Source organism: Carlito syrichta, unplaced genomic scaffold, assembly GCF_000164805.1.
Source record: "Carlito syrichta isolate Samal-C Ts95f unplaced genomic scaffold, Tarsius_syrichta-2.0.1 Scaffold303023, whole genome shotgun sequence".
NCBI lineage: Eukaryota > Metazoa > Chordata > Mammalia > Primates > Tarsiidae > Carlito > Carlito syrichta.
In genome coordinates, this window is record NW_007247119.1 from 508,754 (window position 1) to 523,826 (window position 15,073).

The 15,073-nt window shown below is 39.9% G+C and overlaps 1 protein-coding gene across 1 annotated transcript in view; it reads left to right on the plus strand.

Moving 5' to 3' along the window:
• Positions 1 to 12,359, plus strand: part of SNX18 (sorting nexin 18) — a 52,340-nt gene extending 39,981 nt beyond the window's left edge. The window contains exon 6 of the mRNA XM_021712036.1: positions 8,948 to 12,359. Within this exon, the coding sequence (XP_021567711.1) occupies positions 8,948 to 9,201 (254 nt within the window). The 3' untranslated portion in view covers positions 9,202 to 12,359. The remainder of the gene's footprint in view (positions 1 to 8,947) is intronic.
• Positions 12,360 to 15,073: the final 2,714 nt, after the last annotated feature.

A 15,073-nucleotide genomic window follows, 5' to 3' on the forward strand; every position in this document is an offset into this window, starting at 1 on the left:
GCGGTGGCTGGGAGCAGCCACTGCACTCCAGTCTGGGCGACAGAATGAGACTCCAACTCACAAAATAAATAAATAAATAAATAAATAAAATAAAATGGGGTGGTGGTTGCTTTTCTTTGGAGAGGGGGTTAAAGATAAGAAAATGAACACAGGTGTGAGATTTGCAAGTGCATAACCTCCTGGGGTATTATCATCTGGATGGATGGCCATCCTACCTCTGTTTGTGGACATTGTCCTTTGTTTTTTTGAGACATTTTACTCAAAAAAATAACAAAGTAAATATTGGAGCAGAGAGGAGAAATGATCAACAAGTGGGTGGCAACCAAAAGAGAGGAAGAAAAGGGGAGGGAAAGAAATTAGTGGGGAACTAGCAGGGAACAGGGAAACCAAAGGTGTGGATACCTGCGATGAGAGGATAAGAACCAAATAGGCCACACTGTCCAAATTAGAATTTTCTTTCCGCATGTTGCACGTACAAGGGAATGAAGAAAAACAGGCCGAGTCCAGTCTGGAGCAACTTCTGCGCAGCTGTCCCTGTTGCTTTTCAGACTGTCTCCTGTTCTGTCCCTTACACCATGACTTCAGTTTTCTGGGGGAAAGCCCTTGGGAAGACAGATTCATGGCGCATTCATGATTTCAAAATTAAATAAGATGTCTCTCTTTTTTTTAAGCAAGAAAATATAGCCTTTGGATTCCTGTTGCTTAGTGACTGGGCCTTGTGTATAACCAGTCTTAGGAAGGACAAAACACACTGAGAATGAGAGATGTGGTTGAGGAAAGGAAGGCAGAGGTCAGTTGCAGGATCCAGATTCGGATGGGTTGGGAGCTGTTGTGGCTGTCAGGTCCTGTAGGGGCCTGAGGGGGTCAGAAAGAGGGAAACTGGGAGGAGGTCAGTTAACCTCTTTAAACTGAGTGTAGTCCCTTCCTGGTTAAAATGCCTGAGGCAGCACCATGTATGAGGGTATTTTTTTCTCCCTGTCGAATAATTTTGCTGTGTCAGAAGTTGCTAGGAAAGTTGTTTTTCTGTGTGAATGAGAAGCAGAGGAACATGGAACTGTTCAGTTGAGTTTAGGGCAACTGCATCTGCAAGTATGCTTGTTTAGTTCAGCTTGCAGTGGGTGCTTAATGTGTACCAGTGCCCTGGATGACTCCAGAGCTTCACTACTATCAGTTTAGAAAAAAAGAAGGCATTGAAATGTTTCTTAAATATTTGTTTTTAGTGATAGAAATAGTTTAATGATATGGATAAAAGATGAGATGTTTTTGAAAAGGATACTGATTCCTAGATTATAATTAATTTATGAGTTTTTTAAAATTTGAGCTGGGCACGGTGACTTGCTCCTGTAATTCCAGCACTTTGGAAAGCTGAGGCAAGAGGATTGCCTGAACCCACAGGTTCAAGACCAGTCTGCGCAACATGGCGAGACCTCGTCTCTACAATAAATAAAAAGATTAGCTGGGCGTGATGGCACACGCCTGTAGTTCCAGCTACTTGGAAGGCTGAGCCAGAAAGATTGCTTGAGCCTGGCAGGTCGAGGCTGCAGTGGCCATGAGTGTGCCACTGCACTCCAGCCTGGGTGACAGAGTGAGACTCTGACTCAAAAAAATAAAAAATAAAAATTTGAGATCTTGTCATATGATTAAATTTTTTGTTTTAATTGTTGTATATTTATTGCAAACATGAGTAATAGAATTCCTCTAAAATTGAGCACACAACAAGGACATAATTATTTCTTGCTTTGCTCTTTCCAGTCTGAATATGTTTTAAAACTGTGCACGATGGCTTACATTGGTAAGATGCAAAGAAAAAAGGTGGGATGTGGGTGAAACCTATTTCCTTGCTTTCAGTAATTCTTTTCCATGTACTTCAAATTAATGTTAAGAGTTTATTTTCAGTTGTGTAACTTGGAGATGCTGCACTACTGCCCTGTGTGTCCTTGTAAGTTGTATTTTCTTCTGAGTTAGAATCATGATGACTGTGTTGGTTTTTTAAAATATATTCACACTACTCCATATTGTCAGCCTCTCCTTTACTATCAGAATTGAATACTTTTCCTTTTTGTTATGAAATCTTAATATGCCGATGTTATTCTAGGTGTAACTAACTGCTTCTCTTAGCCCAAGAAGCAATTTCACAGTTATATATTGACATTGTCATTCTAACATGCCTTTCCCTCGGATTACTCCTGTTTATTATTTGCTTTTATTTTAAAACTGTTGCTCGAACCATGTGTATTATGGGATCTTTTGTTTATTCTGACCGTGATGCTTTTGACCTTAGACTTCACTATATAATTCCTCCCCCTGTTCTTTCGTTTCCCTCTTCTGTTTTGGAGGCATTATGATGTTTATGAGGGGAGGTGGTCGGCAGGGAGCAGGTTCCTCCTAAATTAGCCACTTAACAAGTAGGGCTTTTGAAACCTTTGCCTGTTTTTGTATTGATTCCCTGATAAAAATATGTGGTCCTTTTGTTATTTAGATTCTGGGTAGCATTTTTAGCTTTTATTTACACCCCTCATGGGTTTGATAAAAATGTAATGCAGCTGAGACAATGCATAAAAGATGCTGTAATGCTTTGTTACAGCTCTGCAGCTGGTTGTCTTGGACCTCTCTGCAGTTGTTTCTTAAGCTACTACAAATTAATTTGAAAGCTATCCTAAAAGTAGCAAGCCTTTAATGATCTAACTCTGCCCCAATAGTTTTCTTCTTCAACATGCTAGTCCTGATGAAACTTTTGCTATCTCTGCCTTTCCTGTGATATCTTCTTTTCTCTTTCTTTTTTGAGTCGGAGTCTCATCTGTTGCCTAGGCTGGAGTGCAGTAGCATGCTCACAGTTACTGCATCTTCAGCCTGCTGGGTTCAGGCAATCCTTTCATGTCAGCCTTCCAAGTAACACCATGCCCAGCTAATTGTTTTTGTTTTTTTTTTTTTGTAGAGACAAGATCTCACTGAGTTGCTCAGGCTGGTCTGGAACCCCCTGGGCTCAGGCAGTCCTCTTGCCTCTGCTTCCCAGAGTGCTGGGATTATAGGCGTAAGCCACCGTACCTGGCTACAATTTTGAATATGAAAATATGTGAAATCTAGAAATGTGTACAGATAATTCCTAGTTTGAGAAATTGTCAAATCAACTGTGAAATTCTAGCGATTTGTAACAAAATCCAAATTCTATTTCCAACAAAAATGCGATTTCACTCACATCTAACCAGTGCTTGTAATGTTGTTTCTGTTGGAAAAATATGTCTTTACTTTCCTCTTGTGTGAACTTTGGCCCTTAGGGGCTTGTGGGTAGAGGGAATCGAGGGAAGCTTCCTGGGAACCCAAGAAAGTAGTTGTGTTCAATACCCTTGCTACCTGTTCATATGGCTCCCTTGGGCTGTTTAGATGTCACTCCTACTTTCCTTCTTTTTCTGTTCACTCCTAGCCAGTAAACTAGCAAATTCACTTTCCCTATTTTTTTCATAGGAAGGAAAACACATTAATATCCCTATTGTTTGTCAAAATATATATATAGGAAAAACTAATTGGAGGATTGTGAGATAAATTCTTTTGAAAACAAAATGGTTTTCTTGTGAAAAGAAATATATTTTTTAAAACTTGGCAACATATTTTATAATTGATACTGTGTGTTGGGGTGGTGAGTTTGTCCTGAGTATGGTTTTATTTGACCTAGGATTTTTTAAGGCCTGAACTTAAACAGCCAGTTGCTGTTCTCTTATTGAAGGAACTTGGCTGCTGTTGTCTCTTCTTCTCAGCGTATATTCAAAACTCTTGTGATTTTTAGTTGAATTATTTTTATTTTTTGTATATTGCTATCAACTTGTTTTATTGTTAATCATCTTTCTTTTGAAGGTCAATCTGGGAGAAAATCAATTTAACTTTAAAGTTAAATTGTTGTGTTTTTAAAAAAATACATGGCAGCCGGGCTCGGTGGCTCAGCATGTAATCCTGCGCTTTGGGAGGCCGAGGTGAGTGGATTGCCTGAGCCCGCGGGTTCGAGACCCACCTGGGCAATTTGGTGAGACCTCATCTGTACAATAAAATCAAAAAATTAGCCGGGTGTGGTAGCGTGCGCCTGTAGTTCCAGCTACTTGGAGGCTGAGGCAGAAGGATCACCGGAGCCCAGCAGGTCGAGGCTGCGGTGGCTGGGAACGGTCACTGCACTCCAGTCTGGGCGACAGTGTGAGACTCCAACTCAAAAAAAAAAAAAAAAAAAAATGGGTACAATTTTGTGGAGGCATTGTCTTCTTTGATTATACATCGCTCTCACTATTCTATGAGTTTGTACATTTATAGTATGCTATTTAATACCTTCATTTACTGTTTTATGTAGATCTTTAATTATTTTAGGCATGTATTCCTTGTCACCTCAGAAAATAATTTGAGTCCCTTAAACAGAAGCCATGTCTGTTTTTTATTTTTAACACTTGCCTCATCCTCATCTTCCTCCTCCTGCAATCCTGACACATCATGTTAAGGGATTTGAATTGCATTAAGGGGTTTAAACTAGAATTCCAAGTGGAAGTGTTTTTGGGTTTGTTCTGTCCTTCCTAGCTTGCAAAATAAGGTGATTTTTTTTTTTTTTCCTAAAATGTCTAACTGCACCAAAGCAAACAAAGCTCATGTATTTCTAAAGGGATTCTATGTTAATATTTTTGGTAGTAGTTCTCTATTCATATCATCTTCCATTCAGATCTAAACAGGTAGATGGGAAAGAAGGAAGGAAAGAAAAGAAGGAAAAAGGAGTTCTATCCCTCAATCTGAGTTAGGGCTTCGATTTTCAAAATAATGAAAGCTGTGCTGCTTTTTCAGTCCTTTGTTTTGTGGCACCCTAATTCTGTTGTTACAAAGATAAGAAAATCAGACATCTTATAAATATTCAAGGTTTTACAGGCACAGTGAGGGAATTGAATGAGATTAGTAAGAACCCAGAGGGAAATTTTCAAACCCTAAATAGTTTCTTGTACACACCCACCATGTCTTCAGAATTACCTGTTAAAACAAAAGCCAGGGTCCATGCAGGGAAGGTGAGAAAGGAGGCAGTGGCCCAGAGCACTACACAGGTGCCAGTGGGAGCAGGGAGACCCCGGCCACAGCTACCCAGGCCTCATACCCCCAGCACCCTGTTGTCATTGGGCCTGCCTCGCTTGCTAGTCTGCTCAGGCACCCCTTTCTTTTACTTTATTTATTTATTTATTTATTGAGTTGGAGTCTCACTGTCACCCAGACTGGAGTGCAGTGGCTGCTCCCTCGACATGCTGGGCTCCGGTGATCCTTCCACCTCAGCCTTCCGAGTAGCTGGAATTACAGGCATGGGCTACCATGCCTGGCTGATTTTTTGATTTATTGTAGAGATGAGGTCTCACTGCCCAGAGCGGGTCTCGAACCCGTGGGCTCAGGCAATCCACTCACCTCAGCCTCCCAAAGGCGCGGGATTACAGGCTGAGCCACCGAGCCCGGCACACCCCTTTCTTTTAAAAATATTTGTAGCATTTGCTTTGAAGCCAGTTACGCATTCAGATTCCAGTGCATGTATGTGTAGGTATGCACATACCCACACACTTATTTTCATGTGTTTATTATTCTCAATGAGATCTTTTTGTCTGTCGGGCTCAAAGTGTTAGGTAACTTCCTTAATTTCCCTGTAGAAAAAATAGGAGTAATGTCTTGTCAGGTTGTAGGAAGATAAGAGATGGTACATGGAAAGTGCCTTGCTTATGCTACTACTATTTTTGGCAGCTACCATTTATTTCCATATGATTCCATTCCCTGCCCACCACCCCTGCTGTCGTTCTTTGCATGGTACTTGGCGTGTAGCAGGTCCCGAACATTTTCTGTTGTGACACGATTCACATGATATCTTAGAGAAAGCCATGGTCAACCCCCATGCAGAATTACATCTCTGTGGTCCTATTTCACAGTGTGTTGGGGTGGTAAGTCTGTCCTGAGTGTGGTTTGCAGTGTTGCTTCCTACTGAACTTAGAGAGGGTGGGGACTAGAATGCTCAGGGCCATTCTGTCAGTTGTATTCTATACATGTTAGGCCCTTCATAAATATTAACATTGAGATTCTTGCCTCAGAGCCCAACCTTTTGGGGGCTTTAAAAATGGCAACATTTTGTGTTATTTATTTAATAAATTCATACTTGAGAGGGATATGAATGTTAAATTCTCCCTGGCTCCTGCAGTATATATACTTAGCTTAAAGTATCAAATGCCAAAAGATCCTCAGGCCTCAGAGAATTTTAATACCTGTTTCTGTATCCAAGAGTTTTGAAAAATGGATACTGATGTGGCAAGTTGTGAAAACTTCAGACTTGTTCATTTTTAAATTGGTTGTTACAGATGCACATCTGCAATTCTACATAATAGAGTGTAGTTTCCAAAAATAATGGTGAACTAATTTGGAGTTCGACAAACTGCAGCTCAGTTGACTTTCACACAGCTCTGGGCCAGGTTTCCAATCTTCTCTGTCCTGGACTCTATTCTCTGTGGTAAAATGTCAACCTCTAATAACTAGAACAAGTGATACTTGCAGATTATTACCAATACAGGCAATAACTGTAACACAGATATGTCAGAATCTGTGTGTGTCCTCAGTGCTTGAACATTGGGTATGGTGTCCTCCGGTACTTTGGATCAAAATCCAATGAAAAGATTGTCAGATCACATTTGATTTTTCCGTTTTAATTTCCTGTTCTCTTTTACCCATTTTTAAGCATGTATTTTATTTCACATTCTCAGTCACCTTTTTGACTTTTTTTTCCCCTTTACTTCTACCTCCTACACTCTCTTGGCCTTTTCAACCTCAATTTCTGTATATAAAGTGTGAAACCTATACAAATATAACAAAAATAAACGTTTTATAATAATGTTTTTTTTCTTTCTGGTAGGGAGAGGTCTTTTCTTTTTTCTTTTTTTAATACCAACTACAAGCAGGCAAATTGTAGTGCCTCACTGGTATTGTCAGCCATAGTAGAAATGTTAGGAGCACCATGCTTTCAGATCCTCGGCCTCTTAGTGAAAGTGGGCAGGGCCTTCCCTTTCAACAGTGTGCCCTTCTGTGCCATGGGGTTAAGTGGAAGTGGTGTGTGGCATGGTGTCCCATGCACTGGTCCCGTGTGTGCTTCCTGTTCCAGGGTTCTGCTGCTTTTCACATAAAGATGTCATTTAGAATAATAAATACATGAAAATAAATGTGTGGGTATGTGCGTACCTACATTTACATGCAAGTATGTATAAACTTTGTTGGTGGTTTTTCATTTCTCATGTCCTTGAGCTGGGTAAAATATATCGTTTTAAGGGTCTTATTTAATACTAAGTTTATACTGTATTTTTTGTGAGAGGTTTGCAGAAATTTAGAAATAGGGCATCTTCCCTTATATGTTTCCCCATTAAGTAAAACAGGATATTTCTGAAGCAAAGTCTCTCAGCTTTCCTACCTCTCCCACACAGTCTGCCAGGTTTCCCCTCAGCAGTACCATGTTTTCAGACTGCCAAGCCAGGTCCTCTCTCCTCAGGTTTCTCTCTCTGTCTTGCCTTGTCTTTTAGCATGACTTAGTGGAATGAATGCTAGGTAGAATCTTAAGAAATCTGAATTCTTTTTTTTTTTTGAGTTGGAGTTTCACTCTGTCACCCAGACTGGAGTGCGGTGGCCGGGAGCCTCGACCTGCTGGGTTTCGGCGATCCTTTCGCCTCAGCCTTCCAAGTAGCTGTAACTACAGGCACGCGCTGCCACGCCCGGCTAATTTTTTGATTTATTGTAGAGATGAGGTCTCGCCAAGTTGCCCAGGTGGGTCTCGAACCCGCGGGCTCAGCAATCCACTCACCTCAGCCTCCCAAAGGCACGGGATTACAGGCTGAGCCACCGAGCCTGGCAGAAATCTGAATTCTTAAGGTAGCTTTGTTCACGTGAGTTGAGCTTGATCATTACTAATTCCTGAAACCCAAGAATATGCTGTCTTTGTTACTCCTGAGCATCCTCAGACTTTTATGTGTTCTTGTAACTGCTTCTGGGGGAGGGACTGCCCTCGTGTGGCACCTGCCAGAGGGGCTGATCCTCCACCCCAACCCCTGCAGCACCCTCTGGTGATACTAGTTGACAAGAGGTTATGGCACCTCTGGCATCATTTCCAAGTCATCATTAGGGCAGACAACATTCACTGATCCTTCTAGTCTCTAAAGAAGAAGTGGCAAACTCTTACTGCTTGAGGCTCTTGTACTCCAGGGGTGGGTCTCCTGGCTTGGTGGAGTCAGTGCCACATAAAGCATGCATGCTTTATTCACCCCTTCATCAGGCACTCTGTGTGACACTTAAGCTGGGCATTTACTTTGGATGGCAAGACGGGCTTGGCCAGCCTTCATGAGAGCAACCTCCAGCTGTAGACTGGCGGTATTGCCAAGTACCCTCCATAACTGTGGTATGATTCCAAAGCATAACCTGAATTCTTACTAACTTGTTTCAGAGACTGGTTCTGGAGTCTCACTCAATAATACTTCAGTGAGACCTTCTGAGGAAGTGGGTTTGCTTCCTTTATGGGGTGTTGTATTTATATACAGCATGATTTTTTAGTATATGTGGATATAATGGTGTCTGTCATACCTGTTAGCATGTGAAAACTGCAGTTTCATCTTTGTCTTTTTAAGACCAGTTTCTTGCCATTTATTATCTGTTGTGTATAGCATTATCTACCTTAAAGAGATGAGAAATACTACAAATACTCGGCCAATATGGCAAATACTCGTTTTTGAAGAGAAATGTTAGCAATATGAATGTTTTCAGAAACTACCAGATTCCTCTTTTTTTAATGAATAATTATAGTCATCACTATAAATTCCAAAAGAATTGAAAGTAGTTGGACAACTGTCATGTACAAGATTCTGTTTAATGTGTAGATATGTCTTTGGATATGTGGCTATATGTTTTTAATAACCGTTATTTTTAACTGCAGGAGCTCTTACCAAAGTGAAGGAGAGTAGACGACACGTGGAGGAAGGGAAGATGGAATTGCAGAAGGCTGATGGTATTCAGGATCGCTGTAACACTATTTCTTTTGCCACTTTGGCTGAAATTCACCACTTCCATCAAATTCGAGTAAGAGACTTTAAATCACAGATGCAGCATTTCTTACAACAACAAATAATATTTTTCCAAAAAGTGACCCAGAAGTTGGAAGAAGCTCTTCACAAATATGATAGTGTTTAATGACTGGACATTGGATCATGGACTTTTTCCAGTTTAAGGATAATTTCTACAGCAGAATAAAAACTGCTATCAAAGAGCTATTGCCAACTATCAGTGGTGGTACAAGGATGGTTTTGTGTTCAACTGAAACCCAGCTGAATATATAATTATGTAGGAAATAAACAGTTAATATGGTTATATAATAGAAACAGTACCACACATTGTAACTAAATTATACTATGTATGCCTACACTACCATTGTAACTTTTGGAATAATGATTATACTATTTGCCTTATTGCTTTTTGAAGTATGGGTATTTTAGTGTATACTTTGTAGACCTCAAAACCCATGAAGGGTCTCAAAGAAGCTGGCTGGTCAAAAGCCTGCCGTGGATGCCTTTTTACTCTTATAGATTGGGATTACCTAAATTCAACCTATTCTCTGTTTACAAATTCCAACTAGAGCAGCTATGCGACTTTGTGCCTTTAGACTCTTGGTTTTTCATTTCTCCCCACCTCTCCCTTTTTAAGTAAGCCACAGTTTTTCTGATTGAAAGAGTGAAAGGCCAGTGCATATAATGACAAACTGATGATAACCTCATATTGGCAGTGGAAGGGGAGTGGAGGGGAAGTTCAGCTGTCATCAATTTGCACAGCAAGTATTGTCTCCTGATAAGATGCTGGTGAATACAGAGGAGTGAGACTCAATGCTTATTTTTAGGTATGAAGTCTGTTGGGGAAGAAATGGTGCCACTATATTCCCTTACATGAGACAGTTAGCATAGCCTCTTCACGCAGGGGTCCTGAAAACTTGGCGTGAAGATTTCAGCAAACACGTCTTACAACATGGAGAAGGAGGAGTCTAATCAATCAGGGGATAAAAGTACAGAATCAGTGACAACACACTCGGTTTTAGTTCTTAGGAGGGCTTTTTGTTTGTTTGTTTTTCGGGGTTTTTTTTGGCTTGAAGATTTTCTTTTAATATTCAATTATTTTTAATGGATCTACACTGTTAACTGATTGAGACTCCACTGTGATTCACTCGTTTACTTAAAAACTTTTCAGGGATGTCTGTAAATTTCAGTGTTATACGTGATGAAATGTGGTGTTGGTTGATCAAAGGAGGGACCAGAAATAATTTCTACTATTCCAAATAATGAAGGAAAAAAAAATTGATTTATACTGTGTTTTTTTTTTTTTTTTTAAGAAAAAGTATCGATAAGCCCCGCCCCCGGACATTTAACCTTAAAAATTATTTTAAATATCTTCTTTTATTATTATAAGGGAAATACAAATGGCTGATAAATACCAAAAAGATTCAAAAGCAGCTTAACTTAGAAAGCACAAAGAGATTCTGGCTTGTAGTGCTAAAATCTCAATGTTTTTATAGTTGCTGATCTAAATAATGTGATTATTGAGTTTACAGATGTAAAAACTGTCACTGAAAGGTTAAGGTATCTACTGTTTTTATGAAGTAAACTTATGCTGCCTCAGAAATCCCTGGGTACTGAAATGGTAACACGGAAGAAAAGAGGTCAGTTTGAAATATTGGTGAGTCACAAGGATTAAAGAAAAGGGTCAGTTTGCAGAGAATCATGAAAAGAAAAGGTTATTGGAATAATTACTCAATAGCACATTTACTCTCTCAAAAGTAATCTCATATGGTTTGAATTTTTTAAGATCAGATGATGATAATTTTGATATTTGGTCAAAATTTTGTAACTTAGGTTACTTAGAGCCAGATTTAACATCATGTGGCTTTGTCTTTACTACAGATATGTGGAACTGTAAACAACTATATTGTTTTCTAAAACTTTCTATTGTTGATTGCAAAATACAGTTCTATATACAAAATCCATCTAGTATATATAAATGTTAATTTTATCACAGAAGTTTGGAAATTATAACTGTAGTATTAATTTGTTTGAATCTTTATCAGACAGATGAGCACTATGCTTTTCAAATGATTTGAAAGTCACTTTTATTTGCCTCTTTATTTTGATGGTGGTTTGATTTTTTTTTTTTTTAAGTAAAATCACTAAACTTGTGCAATGGTAGCATGGAAATTATCTGAGGTGTCTTGTATGATTGTGCTTTAGCCAGGGTGGACGACGTAGCTTAAATTATGAAAACGAAAGATGAAAGTACAAGGAAGCATAAGTTCATGCTGCCTACTTCAAAGAGAACTTCCATTCTTCATAACTACATCATGTTATAATGCCACTGATTCATAAGGGGTTTAAATTAAGTCTATGGGGGAAGACACCAGAATTATTAGTGTTCATTTTCATCTAAGATCTTTATTCTTTAACGTTCTTGGTCCTATTGAAACATTTCAGTATATAAAAATACTGCAATGTTAATACCCAAGAGAAAAGCCATTATCATGTATATACTGGTCATCATGATCAGTGTGGTACAGTTTTTAAAAATAAACTATCATGCCCTTCATACCATTATTTGTCTTTATTTCTGTAACTTGTAATTCTGATATGTGTTCATAACATGAGGGTGTGCACTTGAGCCTGGTTTTACTATTTTAATTACAGACAGAGTTGTTGATGTGCTGTTACTATAATGCAGTGGGACTGGTTCTACGCCCTGCATTGTAACCCATCACCCTTCCAGTTTGCATCTGAAGCTACACGTGGCTCACACCCAGGGTGAGGCAACACATTTGAAAATGATACATGGAGCCAGTGCACGTTGGCTAGAATAGTATAGTAATTGGGGTTTTCTTCGGCTTCACTGATACAGTTGTTTTGTGTTTATAACAATACAGCAGATTCTTAAATGCTGATTTTTAATTGTCTTAAATTTTGCTGCTGTTCTCTTAATTAAGGACTTGAAAAATGTTTTAGTCTGTCAAGTCAAGCATGTAAAGCTTATGTATAAACCCTTAAGTGTTATTCTTTACTACGTTTATTGCTATAGTCATTTTCCCATTTATGTCTTCATTTTCTCAGAATCAGATACCACGTCTGATACCTTTAAATCCGTAAGCATTATTCTGTTTTCTCATTTCCAACTTTATCTTTGGTTAACAGAATAAGTAAAACAGGGTATTATTTATTTATAGACTAGACATGTTGAATATTGTTTTATTTCCTTCAAAATGTTATGATTAGTGCAGATCAGCCATGTTTACCTTTTAAAAAATAAACAAAGGTTGCTTTATTTCTCAGCTTCAATGGAATATCATAATTATTTTTTCCCCATTTGTCAAGGAGGTATTTATTTAAATGTGAAGACTTACACACAGAAAAATAGAGCATGTTCTCTGTCTTAAGCTTCCATCTGTAGTTGCCATGTAAATTGTTCATGAAACTCTATAGCTCATTTTAGTAATTTAAAGCCATAAGTCATTCATAGTCCTGTGGAGTATCTATGTTAGTAACATCAGGATTCAAGCATACAGCAGTGGGTTGTGAGTGAGATACTTTGAAATAATAGCTACCATGAGTCCAACACCTGAGAAATAGTAGCTGCTTAAGTAAAGCCCTTCACATCCTATCTCTGTTGGCTGCCAGAAGCAGGCCACTCAGACCTACCTAAGCCAAAATATAGTTGATACAGGGACCTGGTGAATCCCACCAGGGGCCAAAGTCCCATCTGGAATTAAGCTTGCCCTCTTTGTGGGCTCTGTAATCTGGCTTCTGCTTATCTTTAAGGTCTGTTTTATTCCTTTTTTTTTTTTCCCCGTCTGGCCTGGCTTTCTTAGCATCTTGTAATGTCTAAAATGGCCAAGCCATGCTAGTTCACAAATATGCTTACACCAGTGGTGGACACCTGGACAAATTGCCCGTGATTTGGGGAGACTATGAGAAGGAGAGTTTTACTTAAAAAGTATGCAAGGGAAGAAAGGAAATGGTTGGTGCCTCTTAATATGAGTTTTCTCTGATAATCCTCACAACAGACCGAAGAAGAAGATTCTATATCCAGTTTGTAGATGAGTCAAAAAGCAGCATTCTTCTATATTCTGCTTCAATCTACACCTCCACTTCTTACACTCAGGGAAGTCTCTGTTGCTCCCACCTGAGACCCAGAGGCACTCATGGTTAAGAGGTCTAGTATCTTTTGCCCAAGATCACCTAGACTAAATGATGGAGCTGACATTCAAATTGGGATCTGGCTCTATTTTTTCTAAACTGGAAAACACTGGACGCCATCTCCCTGCTTTTCAGCAATCCTTGCCATCTCCCCAGGCTCCCACTGCTGGATTGGTAGGGATTCTAACATCCACTAGGCATGCGGCACAAAGGTGCAAAGGGAATCTCTCAAAATCTTGTTCCCGTTCCTTCTAGGAGAGATTAGAATCCATGCTGCTCTGCTTGGTGTCATAACAGAAAGGCTGACGACAGTCTTACATAGACTGATACTTGTGCCAAATGTGACCTTCCAATATTGTTGTGAAGGTAGAAAGGGAAAAGGTCCAAAACTGTTTCACCTTCTCTCCAGCTTTCACCTCTATGCAGATACAAACACAATCTGGTTGCCATAAGAGTGGCCTAGGCAGTACCACCAGAACCACAGTTGGTCAGAGTTGAGGTGAGCCATGAGTGCCTCTGGGTCTCAGGTGGGAGCAACAGAGACTTCCCTGAGTGTAAGAAGTGGAGGTGTAGACTCGAAGCAGAACATAGAAGAATGTTGCTGTGAGAGGGATCCGGAGGCGGGAACCCAGAAAAACCCAGCAGTGGAAATCAGACCTGTGTACCCCTATCCCAGGCCTCTGAGCACGGGGTGGGGAGGTCAGTTAATCTGGGAGTAGGTCCCAGCTACAGCCTTCCCAAGGATCACAAGTCTTCTCTGCTTGACCCTGATCCCAGGATGTCCCAAATCCATCATTCCTATGCCAAAGATGGAGCTTCCCAAACTGCCACACTGGCCCGCCTGACTTAAAGGCCAGTTCAACTTCTTTGGATGATTTGTTCCAGAAGTGCACTGAGGCAAGACCGATTGTCCACGTGAAGCCACCCTCACAGGGGCTGAACACTCAAGGTGTATGACATTTCACTGTTGTGTGTCCCACCAGCCTACCCTGGAGGTGATCTCTAAGTTCGGAGTGGCCAGATGCACCAGACCTTATTTTCCCAGTGGTTTACATTTTCAGTTACTCCAGGAATGGTTCTCAGGACGTAATGGCTGAGTCGGGCTCTGTGAGCTGACCCAGCGTATCAGCGAAAAAGGCAATGCTCTGGAGCCAGAGACCTGAGTCACATCCTAATTACTCCATTCTGTGACCTCAGGCCACTCAACTAACTCATCTCTGCGCCTCAATTGCCTTCATTGTACGGTAGACCTACTTATATTTTATTGAATTATTAAGGGTATTAGATTAACCACCATGTAAAGTCCTGAACTACTTTTGCAATACTCTCTCTTTAAATAACAAAAGCAGAAGGTGATAAATATCCCAGAAGTAGGTACTTAATAAATGACAGCTGTGTTCCTGGACATTTGTGTGACCTTGGGCTAATCACTTAACCTGTCTGACCCAGTTATCTCATCTGTAATGGGATATACGATCATCCTTCAGTATCTGTAAGGGGTTGGTTCCAGGACACCCCCAATCCCATCCCACCACACCCCCTACTTCCTGCGGATACCAAAATTCATGAATGCTCAAGACATATAAAATGGTGTGGTATTTGCATATAACCTATGTACATCCTCCCATGTACTCTAAGTCATTTCTAGATTACTTATAATGCCTAACACAATATAAAGTCTATGTAAATAGTTGATATGCTGTATTCTGATTTGTATTTTTTATTGTTAATTTTTTTTAAATGTTTTTTATTCTGTGTTGGTTGAATCTGTGAATGTGGAGCCCCGGGATATGGAGTGCTGACTGTAGAATCCCCTTCATGCCATATTGTGAGGATTGAATGGC